The 15,443-nt window shown below is 37.6% G+C and overlaps 1 protein-coding gene across 1 annotated transcript in view; it reads right to left on the bottom strand.

The window, feature by feature from the left end:
- Positions 1-1,249: 1,249 nt before the first annotated feature.
- kremen1 (kringle containing transmembrane protein 1) overlaps positions 1,250-15,443 on the bottom strand; it is a 93,481-nt gene continuing 79,287 nt past the window's right edge. Inside the window, exons 6-9 of the mRNA XM_059336615.1 lie at positions 14,798-15,130; positions 8,277-8,513; positions 6,698-6,782; positions 1,250-2,924 (exon numbers count right to left, since the gene is read on the bottom strand). Of these exons, the coding sequence (XP_059192598.1) occupies positions 2,765-2,924; positions 6,698-6,782; positions 8,277-8,513; positions 14,798-15,130 (815 nt within the window). The 3' untranslated portion in view covers positions 1,250-2,764. The remainder of the gene's footprint in view (positions 2,925-6,697; positions 6,783-8,276; positions 8,514-14,797; positions 15,131-15,443) is intronic.

Here is a 15,443-nt window from a genome sequence, read left to right as displayed (position 1 = left end):
GCTTCTCCGCCACATGGGTTTATTATGTGCTGTTTTAATAAGAGGACGGAACAAACACAAGCTTAAGAAACATGCATACAGTGTTTATTTTGCAACCAGGACACATTAAATAAAACTACAAAGATACTTCACTTATACAAAAGATAGATTATATCCCATTCACATACAAAATAACAATAATTTACTGTATAAATTAAACATTTCACTATTTTTTGCTATTTACAATTTCATGAAAACAATGTTTTGGCCGCTCCAGATCATTTCCCACAGGGTTTCTGGTGTTGTTTTACAGGACATTCACATCGACGACAGTTTGGGGAGAAAAAAAAAAAGACGCTTTCCTCCGCTCAGAAGATAGCGTGGAATTTTTTCCGATTGACTGGAGGACGGGACAGAAAATGGGAGTTTGCATAATTCACCAGGCTATCCAAACAAATATGCCCTTGTTAGATTTTAACTGTCAGATTTGGTTAGCTTGTGTTTGATTTGAACGCACATTAATTTCCCATCGCTCTCACATCTTTGCTCTTTCTTTCCTCCATCTCTCTCCGCTTGGTCTGCTCTGAACATCACAGACCCAGGGGCATGTGCTCTTGTCTTGCAATAATTAGCATGAGTTACAGTTGAGCAGACAGGCAGAGTAAAGTCACATTTTTACAAACTCCTGATTGAGAAAGAAAGATTCTCCATCTCTTTCCTGTCCCACTCTTGGAAAACTTGAATGTCACTGCGATGCTGCGTCATGTGTAAAATATAACCTTTTGTTTCAAGTGCTCACGTTGCTGCACAAGGAACATTTTCATATTTTTCCTGAAACTGCAAATGTGACTAAGTACTATTTCGTCTTGTAAGTAGAAGCAAATGTAAGTGCATTGACGTTTCAAACCGCCTCCTTTATTTATCCTGTCGGGGATTAAGAGGCTTTCTGCAGAAACATCCAATCCCAACACAAGAAAAAAGCCAATTACTATGCCAATGGTGAACTAGTAGATTTTGACCTTTCACAAGTAGTTTAAATGTCACAGGAAACTGTCACAGCTGCAAACCTGCTGTCAGCCTGTGTCTAGTGCCTTTTGAGTGCTTTTGGTTATTTTTCTGTCTGGCTATATTGTTTGCACTCAACCTTTTTTGGCCCTGAAATCAAGACGACAAGTAAAAAAAGAGTCAAGGTCTGCAGCGGGAGAGCAGAAAGAAAGCTAAGTTGAAGTACTTTTTTGGGTCTTAAATGCTTTTGCTGTGAGCGGACATAAATATCATCATTCCCACACTGAATTACATAATATACAACAATATTCACCCCCCCTCAGTAATCAAAAGACAACTTAATGTGAACAATATGTTCAGTAAATGTCCAAGACTACACATAAGAGCACAGACAGAAAATTAGAAACAAAGATTTCTTTTTAAAGCTACATGAAGAGTTCTATCCCAAACAGCTATGTGTTCATTTTTGGAAGAAAAAAAAACAACAAAAAAACAAAGAAAATAATCTAATGTCCATCATGTAATAAAAATGTAAAAGATCCAGTCTGGAGAGGTGTTCAGTTGAGTGTGTTTATAAAAGAATCGCTGTACAAGATCTGTTTTTTTCTACTTTACATTTGGTGGAAATCCTGTTTTTGGAATGAAACTCTTCACATCCACGCTGATTTTTAAAAGAAGTGCAGAACTGTTGCGAGGGACCCCATGAAAGAAACAGATGTGATGCATCTGAGACAAGGGAAGAGGAGATCCTTAAGGCACTTGAACACCATCAAACCGGAAAGACTCCCACCCACAACCCAGCAGAAAAAGCCCTCAGATCTTCCCAAGCCTCCCTAAATGGCAGTTTGTCTGCAAAACTGCACCACCCAACCCCCCCAACCCCCCCCTCAGTGAACGACGCTACTTATCTCTCCACCCAAATCCACATGAGCTGAGTGGGCGAGCTCTCTCTCTCTCTCTCTCTCTCTCGTTCTCGTTCTCTCTGATCTTTCCATTTTACGGCGAGTGATTCATCCCCAGAGTGCTGTGATATCTACCTTCCCCGTGACGTCTCCGCGTCCTGTTTCCCTCTCCTCATGAAGCTAGTTGTCACGAAAAACGCATCAAAAAGAAACATTTAGCACTTTGCATATGGAATCAAACAGACAAATAAATCTTTGGATGGGAGGATTCTGGGTTGTTTTTTTTTTTTGGCTGCACGTGTTTTTTGTCGTCCTTACGAGGCAGTAAGAAGAGTCGTAGAAAACTGTTAAGAGTGTGTGAGTGTGTGTGTGTATCAAAGACTTCTTCATCCTCTCCTTGATGCTGATGAAGATTCGGTTCCCACTGTGACTCTGAAAGCACCAAGAAGAGGCAAACCTCCCTCCCTGCTTCCTGAACTGAACGCTGCAGTGTTTTTTGCTGCAGTCTGGAAGCTTTCTGGAGGTTTGCTGATTGTTAGGGACGTCTGTTGGAGATAGAAACGGAGCCTCGCTGAGCCAGAGAAGCTCCCCGCATGTTAAAAGCGTCCTCGTATCGTCCTTTGAGCTGCAGATCGTCCTCATCTACTCCTACGCACTGAGGTGGCTGACAGCCCGTCCTGTCCCCGTCCTCTTTGATGCTGAGGGCCCGGCCCCTTGGGCCCCTACGAGCCGTTTAGTAGCAGTCAGTTGTCGTTAGCTGCTCAGTTACTTATTATTGGCTTGTAGCGGCATCTGTCGGCCCTCGTACAGAGTCGTTGTGGGTGGCGGTAGGTAGGTAAGCGTTTGGTTTTTTTTTTTGGTGGAGAGCAGCGGCGGCGCTAGTTGCCCACCAGCGGGCTGAGGTCGCCGTGGTGATTCTTTAGCTTCTTCTTGAAGAGGGAGATGGTGGAGGGCCGGTACAGGATGATCCAGGGCTCGGAGGACGCCGTGCCCTGGCTGCAGCTGTCCGAACCGCTCACTGTCGGGATGTTTGGAGACCTGAGAGGAGAAATAAAGAGGAGAGGAGAAGAGGAGGAGAAAGAGAGGAATTAGAAAGGAGAATAATGGAAAACAGGGATTTAAAAGGGTGTCCTACTGCCTTCTACTGCCTGGTTTATTATGATTATTATGTTTATGATGGCAGCTGCAGTGGTGGATGCTTTTATAGGCTTCATTATCTTCTACCTGATACCATGTTTATCACACTGAATTTACCACTATTGATAGTAAATATCTAATTTATTCACCTAAAATCAGAAACTTTACCTGAGCTGGTAGAAAAGATTGTGCTTATGGTGATTAATTTTTTTTCTTTAATCATAACATAAAATAATAAAAAAATATATTTATTCTATTTAAAAAAAAATCTATGAATAAATAGGTATAGATTATTATGAATTATGAAACAATCTAAAACATTATTTATAATAATATTAATAAAAAATAATAAGGATGACAATCTATACTGATTTATTTATATATTTTATAATTGTTATTCTAAACAAAAAATATATATAATTTATTAAAATAATAATAAATATAATAATAATAATAATGATAATATATACCTATTTATTTATATATTTTATTATTATTATTATTATTATCATAAACAATATATATGTATATATAATATGATTTATAATATGATATATAATATATGTATATATATAATATTATTTATAATAATTATAATAATAATAATAATAATAATAATGTTTGTCTTTGGACCAACTTAACACTTTGGTGCTATTTAAATTAAAAAAAGAGGATTTATAATTTTCCTTAATTTCCAAAGAGAAATAAAGAAATGTTTTACTTGTTCAATCATTGAAAATGATTGAACAAATACCAATCATTTTAAACTAGTAAATAAATATGTTTATGTTGTCAGATTTCTTTTTTTTGTATTTCCTGTGCTGCTATAACGAGGGGGATCTCTGTATTTCCCCTGTGTGGCTGTAACTTAATTTATGAATCTCTGGCAGGAAACAACACGCGTCATGAAGCATTTCTTCTGTGTGTGATCATAAGAAGTCTCTACACAAGAAGCTTGGCTCAACGCAACTTCTACATCTCATTTTGGAAACTTATAAGGTGCTATAATAAAACTGAACACACTGGGACTTTAAAGGCGGAGTCAGCAATTCTGGAGAGAGATTGTTGATATTTGAACTCAACATCCAAACAAAAACACCCCCACCCATCAGTGCTTCTTTTTTACTGCTCCCAACGCCTTTCTCTAACATCCAGGGCTTCTCCTCAGTCCTGTTTGCTTCCCATTGACAGAGCCAGGGCTGCGTGTGAACACCAGACACACACAGAAAGCCCCCGGGCAGAGCACCAGCCATTGATGCACATTTTACATAGTGGTGAAACGGTTGAATGACAATTTCTGGGTCCGTCATGTGACACCACGGGGCAGAGGAAGACTTTTCCCATATTGTCACACTGTAAAAATAATCGCCTAAGTCACTTATTTTTGTCAAAATGTTTTTTTTTTGCCTAAATCATCTCCTCATTGCCACCTATGGTAAAATCGCCTACATCATCAGTTGATCAGATCATGTGATTTTACCCCCTTTAAGATCATCACTTCTTTGACAATTTGCCACATTCATAGGCATCAGAAAAGAACCCAGCAAAGAAGAGCTAGAGGGAGATTGTTTAGTTATCAGTTTAGTTTATCAGTGTTTTATTGTTGACACTAATATTGGTAACACTTTATTTTGAAGGTGTCTACATAAGGGTGACATGAGCGTGTCATAAACATGACATGCGATGTGTCATGAACATTAATGACACTTTGAAGTAACATTAATGCTCATGATACTTGTCATGTCATGTTTCTGACAGGCTTGTGTGACTCTTATGTAGACACCTTCAAAATAAAGTGTTACCATATCTTGTTTAAGTCACAAAGGCATGTTCAAAAAATTGCCTAAGTCATTTATTTCTCTTAAGTTACATAATTTACACACAGTGTTATTACTATGCCAATAGCCATCCTTTGTTCCATCCTTTTTGAGTGAAATGGTCAATAAATGTCATATGTTACACTTTTGGTGAAGTTTTTTGTGTTTCCTGCAAATCTTTTATTTTTTAATTTTTTAATTTAATTTTAACAGGGTGACAAAATACTTAAATGGTTTACCCATCTGCAAATTAGCAGATCTTTTTTGAAAATGACTTGTTTCATTCGCATTCAATCCGATAACATTTGAAAAGTCTAGAAGACCCGTAAGATTAAATAGTTTTATTCACATTCAAGGTAGATATATTCAAGGAGAGCTAAACTGGAGGAAGCAGGCTCGGCTGGCGGAGGTCTTTAGTGCACGTTTCATGTACCGAGTAGATCAAGGAGTGTAGAAGGAGGAGGTCATATGCTCGGGGTACAACACATGCACAGTAAAATATGGGCTGCACCTGCTGAAAGGCTCAACAGGTGGTGCACAATCAAAGAACACCTTGGTTTTGTGAGGCCGAGCACACGGCACGAACACCTGGGCAGAAACCATCCTTTTATTTCTGGCACCGTCTGTTGTAACTCTCCAACACCGCAGCTCCAATTAAACTGTGCATGTGTTGTATTTAGGGTTGCAAAAGAAAGTTGTAAACGTTCCATGGGAATTAATGGGAATTAACGGGTATAAACTGTACGTGTTGGATGTGACTTTTTGCAGGGAGATCGGCTGTTTTGAATGGGATTTTTTGCAGATTTTTGGAGGGGCGTCAATTTCCTTTTTTGAAGTGGTGGAGTTGAAGATTTTTAACTCAGTAATATTTACCTCAACATTCATGTTTTTGTTGTTCAATAATTAATTAAAAATGGAGAAAGTTCTACTTACAAATAAATCTGTTGAAATGTTTTTTAATTGTATTATTGTGCATGGATGTCTGCTTATGACAAAACAAAATGTTTATATTTATGTTTGGATATGATACAATTCGTTTAAATTGCCCCCAATTTAAAGTTAATTACCATAAATTCCCATAAATTTCCATCATTCCAATGGAAAGTTTCAGATTTGGAATATCCCCAAAATTTCCATCTTAAATTCCTATGGAAAGATTCGGGAAATTTTCATATGATTTTCTTTTTATCCTGGAATCTGTGTATATTATATCTCTCTATATTTCTAACTAAATTCATGTTTCCTTTTTTTTGTTGTTGTTTGTTTGTTTGTCTGTTTTCACCATGTGGTTTTGTACTGGTGTATCGTCGTTTTCATTGTTGTTGTTGTAGCTGTCCTTTATATTATCCTATGTATGTTATTTGTGTTTACATTACGTCTAATTTGTAAATATGTTTTAAATATATGTCTTTGTTGTCTAGAATTGTGTTTTAGTGTCTTGTTTTCATATTGTGGCTCCTAATAAGTAATCCACTGTTCTTTTTTGTTTATTTGTAATAAAAAAAACAAAAGAGAGATTCGGGACCTCTTTGCAAACCTAGTTGTACCCCAAGAATCTGACCTCTTCTCCTCCTTCTACACTCCTTGCAAAAGATGTGAAATATCTGAGTATTTCTTATGCACGGAAGTCACACCTCTTTGTCTCTCTCTCCATACATAGAAAGCAGAGAGTGAGAATATAGATGCTGAATTTGACCAAAATTGCATCGGGTTATAATCAGAAACTCCAACTTTAAAACATCTCCCTGTTTTTCATCTTTCTCCAGTATAACATGATTGAAGCATATTACAAGAGACCAATAAATGGACATTTGTCCCTCATTTGATCATGCACAGCTCCAACATCCTGGTACTTACTTGACCGTCATGTGCAGCAGCAGCTTGGCCACCATGGCTATGACCGTCAGGATGAGGAGAGCCGCCAGAGCGTAAATGGTCCACACTACAGAGGAGGAACAACACAGTAACAAGACATCACATATCGAATCGAGCTAATGAAAACAAACTGAAGCAGACTGAGAGGATTAGCAGGGGAGGGATTATTCAAGCACTGCTGGCACACCTGCTAGCTGTGTTCAGCCAGCAAATTGTCAAGAAACGGTGATGCATTCTCAACGCACATCTGTTCTCCTCCGGTTGAGAAATACATCGGAGAGCCCTTTGAGACGGAGCGCTCAGAGTTTGGGAAGAGTAATATTTGAAGGAAGTAAAAAAAAGCACGCCCGTCCACCCTGCGCAGCTTTGACAAGAGGCCTGATTGTGATCAGCAGGGAGACCTAAAGTAACTTCAGCTATGAGTCACTGACAGGAAAAAACAAGCGTCAAGTAGCATTACTTAACGTGTGATCACAGGAAGTCACTCTGGGCCCAAGCTTCCAGAGGACTCTCATCAAACTATGATGATTTTAATATTTTCAGAGAAACCAGGTCATGCAAAACGGGAGCTCAAGGAAGTGTCCCTGCAGAGGTAGAGAGAGGTGCAGTGTATCAGGGGTGTTGACATACTAGCGCTGTGGCCGGTGGTCTCGCCGCGTCCAGCCCACTGACCTGGCATGTTGTGTCCCTATTTTAGTTGGCATTGTTTTTAGTTGTGTGTTTATCCAATATTTTAGCCATTTAAACTGTTTAACCATTAGGGTACTTTTAGCTATGTAATCTTTTACTTATGGATAAACGGTTGAAATAGTTAGGTAAGACCTTTAGCTAACTATTTCAACTGTTTATCCCTTTCTTTTAGCTATTTCAACTGTTTATTTGTAACTTTTAGCCAACTGTTTTTTAGCTGTTTATCCATTAGCTACTTTTAGCTAACTATTACCAAATATCACATAACATACAACATATCCGTTACTCATGGATAAACAGTTAAAATAGTTAGCTAAAACCTTTGGCCAACTGTCATTTTTAGCTAACTATTTCAACTGTTTATCCATTTGGCTACTTAAGATACCAATTTCATATTTATCTCTTACTTTTAGAGTGCCATTTCAACAGTGTATCCCTTCCCATTTTAGCTATTCCTACTGTCTTACTTTGGATATACGGTTAGGTGAAAATAATGGATAAACAGTTGAAATGTTTATCTAAATCCTTAAGCTAACTAGGCTACAATTCTACAATTCTATAATGTCATTTAGCAGACGCTTTTATCCAAAGCGATGTACAAATGAGAGTAATACAACACAAGCAAGGATGAAGTTAAGAAACACAACAAGAGTAAGAGCCGTGGGTTAAGTTCGAGTCCATTAGGACACAAGTGCTTTATAGGTCGCAAGAGCGGTCAGTGCGATACTTGTCATAGTTATCAGTGTAGATCAAGAGTGAAGGTGTTCTTCCAGAGGACTCTCATCAAACTATGATGTTTTTAATGTTTTCAGAGAAACCAGGTCATGCAAAACGGGAGCTCAAGGTAGAGTGTATCGGGGTGTTGACATACTAGCGCTGTGGCCGGTGGTCTCGCCGCGTCCAGCCCACTGACCTGGCATGTTGTGCTCCGATTTACTGGGGCTGGACGTGATCACGTAGAGGATCTGGGAGGATCGTCCGTTAGAGGTGCTGTTGGATCTCTCGGTGACGCCGGGAGCCAGCTGGGGCCCCGCCGTGCTGGACACGTCCTCGCTGTCCTCCTCATCTCCTTCAGCCTCCATCGTTCTGGTGTCCTGGCTTCTCAGTGCTGCGGGAACAAGGAGAACAGCTGATTTTGACGGGTTCATAAACACAAAAGGTTTCTTATTGACACATCAAGCACATAATGGAGCAACAGAATAGTTTATTGGGTGTTCAGTTTCTGAACAAATGTACAACCCCGAATTCATAAACTGTTAAAACGACTCAAACATAAATAAAACAGAATGTGATCATTTATTAATCCTTTTTAAAAAATGTATATACATTTATATGTTTTTTTATTTTTATTTTATACATTAATTATCATATATTTAAATAGTTCATATTTTTATTTATATATTTATTATATTATATTTATAAATTGCTATTTTTTATATTTATTATATGTATACATGTTTATTTCTTTTTAATTACTCTTTTAATTTATATATTCAATTGAAAATTACATATACAACATATTTAATGTCAATTTTGTTTCTTTAAATATACATTGAATAATGAATTTGACGCATTCTATTCAATCTTTGTACACTGTTTTCCCCCCAAAGCAATTTGTAATAATGGAAATATACAAATCTGCCTCTAATAGGTGGTATATATACTGTATAATTGCTATTTATTTAGTCTAAATCCATGATGGAATATATCAGATTCATATTTCTTGGCACACGATTCCTACATAAACACAGTTTACTTTCTTTGCATACTGTGATTTTCTGGATGCATCTTTTGCAAGACAAAAGTTTATGCAATTACTGATAATAAATAGCTGTGTATTTAAAAAAAAAGTATACATTTTATCCATTGATAGCTACATACATTTCTGTTCTATTTATCTTAGTTTTATTTGATTGAATTACATAAATTATACTCTTTTCGGTCCAATTTCAACTCAATTGGACAGAAATGTTTTATGTAATTGAAATTAGTAAACCACACACAAATTTATTTGACTGTATATGTAATGTATATGTTGCTATATATAACTTTTCTATTTGTCAGTTTGTCAATAACAAAACTTTTTGCATCACATTTACTTACATTAAAATCACTCAGTTGTGAACTTTATACAGTGAATCTTTATTTAGCTCTATGTAATTTGCATATAATTAAATAAAATGACTAATAATAAGCATACGACAAAAGGAAAAGGGTGAAAATAAGTTCAACTGCAAACTTCATTATTTAGGCAAATGCATTATTCATTTTGTGCATCTTGCAGTGCATGAATCTTTCCTCCGTCTTAGTCGTAGAGTAAGTCTCTCCACCTTCTTATTAATCTCCTTAATATACTTGATTTCATTCGTTACAGTTCTCTGCAATGTGACGGATCGCCTCTTAAAAATGTGACTATTTCTGTGAATTATAGGCTTCCACATCTCCAAAGGGAGAACAGCGGTGACGAGTGCGTGCTGCGCCAGAGACACAGAAGAGAAAAAAACCTTGCCCTGATGTTGTAATTTCTACAAGTTTAGGAACACATATCACTTAACGCCCCCTTTAATTATTCCCGTGGGTAAACTGGGCTGGGCACGCGGTAATAGGATACATCATGTCGATCGTGTTGTTTGAACGTATATACAGCAGAGTCACGATTGAATATTTAATACTCTGGAGATTGACTCTGCAGAAACACTCATGCGTGCTGTAAACATGTGGTGTTGAGAGCTTTGCTGTCCGCCTCAGACATGATTCAAAAAGTGTTTGCAATAAATTCTGTTTGTTTTAACCTGCTTACAGCACCAGATGTAGCAGGGTTTGCTTCATAAAACAACAGAGCCAGAGAACGTGGACTATTTAAACTCATTTATGTGTTCCCAGAGGAAAGCAATATCCTAAATAAGATCTCCTCTGCCTTTCATTTACTTCTCCTAAACATAGATGTGATTTATTTAAAAATCACTGTGTGATTTGGAGAATTTTCTCCTTGCTTCTAGGAAACACACCCTGACAGGTCACATGCTGATATTTATGTGCCTCACTTGACTCTCATTAGATTATATTTCCAACACGTTCATTTGCAGCGAGGTTTGGTGAAGAGAAGCGTCTCGGAAATCTATATCAGCAATAAAATAAGATTTTCTTATTTGTGTCAAACACATCTGGCAAAGAACACAGATGTTCATGTCTCTATCTATTGCTCATAAGAGGGAAGGAATCAGAAATAATTAAAAATATTGGTGATTTAAAGTGAATTTAATTATAACTCTCAGCTTGGGGATATATCACAAAACATCCCAAGACTAAAAGTTGCTTCTAATTAGCCGAGAAAAGACGTCATTCCTAACTTTGAGACGCCTATATTATTATTTTTGCTAAGCACTAAACTTGAGAGGTAAGAGGTCCTCCAGAGGATTTGGGGAAATAAGGGGATAACAAACTTCTTACAAAAATATATTTTAATGGTTGGCGAGTTAGTTTTTTGACAGTTCATTAACTCTACATTAAATCAGTGGTTTCCAGTCTCTTTGGTCTGATCTGTCCCCACAGCCAAGTCCTCAAACAGCCTAAAACACTATTCATTAAATAAATGTAGATATTGTCAGTATTTTTCATACATTTAAACTGTCCCTATTTTGGTTGGAATTGTATTTAGTGGTGTGTTTATCCAATATTTTAACCATTTAAACTGTTTAACCATGACTTTAACATAACCTTTTCAACTGTGTATCCATTAGGGTACTTTTGAGCCATTAATCTATTACTTATGGATAAACGGTTGAAATAGTTAGGTAAGACCTTTAGCTAACTATTTTAGCTATTTCAACTGTTTATTTGTAACTTTTAGCTGTTTATCCATTAGCTACTAACTATTACCATATATCATATAACATACAACATATCCATTACTCATGGATAAACAGTTCGAATGGCTTAAAGTAGTAGGTAAATGGCTGAAATTGGTAGCTTAAATAGCCAAATGGATAAACAGTTGAAATAGTTAGCTAAAAATGATAGTTGGCTAAAGGTTTTAGCTAACTATTTCAACTGTTTATCCATTTGGCTACTTAAGCTACCAATTTCAACCATTTACCCACTACTTTAAGCTATTTTAACTATTTATCTCTTACTTTTAGAGTGCAATTTCAAGAGTTTATCTCTTACTTTAAGCTATTTCAACTATCTATTACTTTGGATATACGGTTAGGTGAAAATAATGGATGAACAGTTGAAATAGTTATCTAAATCCTTAGGCTAACTAGGCTACTTTTACAGATTACTTTTAGTAACAGTTTATCCCTTACTTTTAACTATTCCAACTGTCTATTACAGCTGGCTAAATAGTTATGTTAAAATGTTAAAATGATGGATAAACAGTTGTAAAAGTTAGCTAAAACCTGCAGCCAACTGTTTAGCTAACTATTTCAACAGTTCATCTATTATCTTTTTGTTTAGCCCTTACTTTAGCTATTCCAGTAGTGGAACTATTTCTTGTAGCTAACTAATGCTAATTCAACCATGCATTTATCCATTATTTTATAATGGATTCAAACAATTAGCCAAGACAACTATTTAAACCGTTTACCCATTACTTTTAGCTATTCCAATTGTCTGTTACTTTTGGCTTACTGTTTATCCATTACTTTAGCCAATCATTTTAACCATTTCACCATAACTTTGAGGTGTTGATTTGTTTACTACTTTGTTTTAGTACTTTAAGCTAACAATTTAAACCATTTATCCATTACTTTTAACTATTTCCAGTACTTTTATCTTATCACTTTAGTCATATCTTTAGTCATTACTTTTTAGCTATTCATCTCTATCACTTATTAATTACTTTAACCTGCTTGTTAACTACTTTTCATGCACTCTTATATCACTGCAACATAGTGTTCAGGGATTACAGCTAACTTAATATGTGGATATAATCTTAAATTAATCTGATCTAATTCTAAAATATATACGTCTGTCTGTCTGCCTGTCTGTCTATCTACCAACTTATTTAACTTGGTTCTTCTTATTTAACTTGGTTCTCAAGCTGCAGTGCATTGATAAATATTTTATTTCACAATTTCACATTCACTGAAAACTCAGTGAGTAAGTTCATTCATGAAACATGATATCACCCATAACGGGGTCAACCTCGCCTCGCCTCTAGTCTTACGAGGTCTGAAAAGTTCTTGAGAGGAAACTCATAGTGACAAACTTTAGTGCCATTTAAGGGGACTCCTAGCGGTAAGAAGAGAGAAACTCCAAACTTATTCCCATCTTCTGTCTTGTTTAGGATAAATCAAATGCCCAGAACAAATTCTGAATACTATTTGATCCGGGGCCAGTTCCACTCTTCCATGAATGGTGGTTGGATGTTAAAGCAGCGTGGGATTTTTTTTTTTCTTTTCACATAATTGTGATGTTCCCAGAACTTCCCACATGTTCCCCATTTACTAACAAAATACCACTCTTCAAACCCAGGCTCAGCTGAAACGCTCTGCCATCGTCATCTGAGAGCGTTTATTCTGAAATTACAGCTTTGACCGCTCAGCGTGCCACAGATGAGATATTAGATGTATTTAGCGCTGGTGCTGTTTAACTGTTGTCCTCCTGTTTCTCTTCTTATTTGTCTCTGTGTCTCAGTTTGTATTTTTCTCTATATCTTTCTGTGAAAAAAAATAAAATAATAAAGCAAACCCTATTACTTCAGGAGGTGACCTTTTCTCATATCACGTCTCAGATTGCATTTCTTGGCTACACGACGGCTCACGCAAAACAAGAACCAAGACGCGAGGAGAGAGGATCGTGCAAGTCGAGAGGTCGGGATGATTTTGACCTTCTGATATTGTTTTTACTGTAACGCCACCGGCAAGAAAAATGACAGAGGATTACAAATGGAGGCAGAGGGAGAGGGAGGAGCGGGGACAGATTGCCTCCCAGTGTAGCGAGCTGTGAGCTTGAATGTCACCTACACTGAATTATACCAGGGTGTGCTTCTCTCACGCCGCCAGAAATTAATCTATTAAATCATTTTTGGTGCATTCAGAGTATTCAGGCAGAGACTCATTCTGAGAGACGGTACTATATTATGAAAACAACAGAGGACAGCTTTTCTTTTCCGCTATTAGTCTGTCTACAGTTTCCACATTAGTGTATAGAGATTAAAATAAATATTTGCTGTGAGGTCTTCAACTTTCTGTGAGCTATAGTTCCCCCGCTGCTCTCCAGTGAAATCATGCTATCAGGAGGCACGATGCATCACAGTATTTTGTATGTAGGTGGCATAAAAACTCGCTGTGCAATTCACCAAGGAACACTCTGGAAAAAGCAAAGCCGCCTGCTGCAGCTTGATAAGAGGGTGAGTTCCTGGAAAAACAAAACATGATTTAAATATGCAGCATCACCCCGGGCTGTGAGACATTGACTAGCAAATGAAAAGAGAAAAGGGCCAGCCAGTGGTGTGACAACTGCCTCACTCCAGCTAAGAGGAGTTAGTCGTTAAAAAAACCATGCAAAACTTCATCGTGTGGCCAGCAAGTCGGCACTTCATCATGCAAATGGGGCTCTCGGTGGGTTTGAAGGCGGGTAATATAGTTCAGGATGTTTGCTCCAACCTTCAGAGTTAGCCTCTTCAGGCGAGTGAAATCCTACCTAGGTAGAGCAGAGCGAATCCGTGGGCCTCTATTACAGTTGGCTAAATAGTGATGTTAAAATGATGGATAAACAGTTGTAAAAGTTAGCTAAAACCTGCAGGAACTAATGGTTTATCTATTATCTTTTTGTTTAGCCCTAACTTTTAGCTATTCCAGTAGTTTAACTATTACTTGTAGCTAACTAATGCTAATTCAACCAAGCATTTATCCATTATTTTATAATGGATTCCAACAATTAGCCAAGACAACTATTAAACAGTTTACCCATTACTTTTAGCTTTTCAAACTGTCTGTTACTTTTGGCTTACTGTTTATCCATTACTTTTAGCCAATCATTACTTTGAGGTGTTGATTTGTTTAGTACTTTGTTTTAGTACTTTCAGCTAACCATTTAAACCATTTATCCATTACTTTTAACTATTTCCATTACTTTTATCTTATCACTTGAACTCTTTTTCATTACTTTTTAGCTATTCATCTCTATCACTTAGTAATTACTTTAACCTGCTTGTTAACTAGTTTTCATGCACTCTTATATAACTGCAACATAGTGTTCAGGGATTACAGCTAACTAAATATGTGGATATATTCTTAAATTAATCTAATCTAATTCTAAAATATATCCATCTGTCTGCACTTCATCATGCAAATGTGGCTCTCGTGGGTTTGACGGCGGCTAATATAGTTCAGGATGTTTGCTCCAACCTTCAGAGTTTTCCTCTTCAGGCGAGTGAAATCCTACCTTGGTAGAGCAGAGCGAATCCGTGGGCCTGGTTGGTGCGGTCTGAATAGAAGTAGAGTATGACGAAGTCCAGTGTGACGTTCACCAGCTCCCTGGGCGGGCTGCGCCAGTCGAAGCGCGCCACCACCTGGTTGGTGTAGCCGTCCAGGAGCTCCACCATGTCCGTCTGGTCGGAGATCTCGAAGAAGGTGAAGTTGAAGAGGATGGCGTAGGCTCCGGGGACCTGGACGGTCCAGTAGCACACACGGCCAGGGTTGTACTTGTCGGGGAAGTCGGGGGAGTAAATCACTCCTGATGGAGCCGAGTAGTTCCCGCCACAGGCCCCGACTCGGGCTGCAAGAAAAAGCACAAAAAGAAATGACATTTGCTATCAAAGCTTGCTAAATTTGTTCTGCTTGGGTTATCGTTGATGTCGGGGCCGGATCTAGCCCATTTGGTGCCCATTCGTGTTCGAACTCCCGTTTTTGTTTGCCCATGGTGCCAACCAGGCCATATAATACAACTGTCTGTCTATATGATTATTAACTTACAAGTAAATTCGCAGAGAAGCACAGCTGGAGACCGCTAACAAAGTTAGAGACAAGAGAGACGATGAAAGTGCAAACCATGCAAAAAATGTGCTTAACTGTGTTAAGCTAGCGTTGCT

This window comes from Centropristis striata, chromosome 7 (assembly GCF_030273125.1).
Source record: "Centropristis striata isolate RG_2023a ecotype Rhode Island chromosome 7, C.striata_1.0, whole genome shotgun sequence".
In the NCBI taxonomy this organism is placed as follows: domain Eukaryota; kingdom Metazoa; phylum Chordata; class Actinopteri; order Perciformes; family Serranidae; genus Centropristis; species Centropristis striata.
Note: the sequence above shows the minus strand (reverse complement) of the source record. Positions and strands in the feature narration are given on the sequence as shown.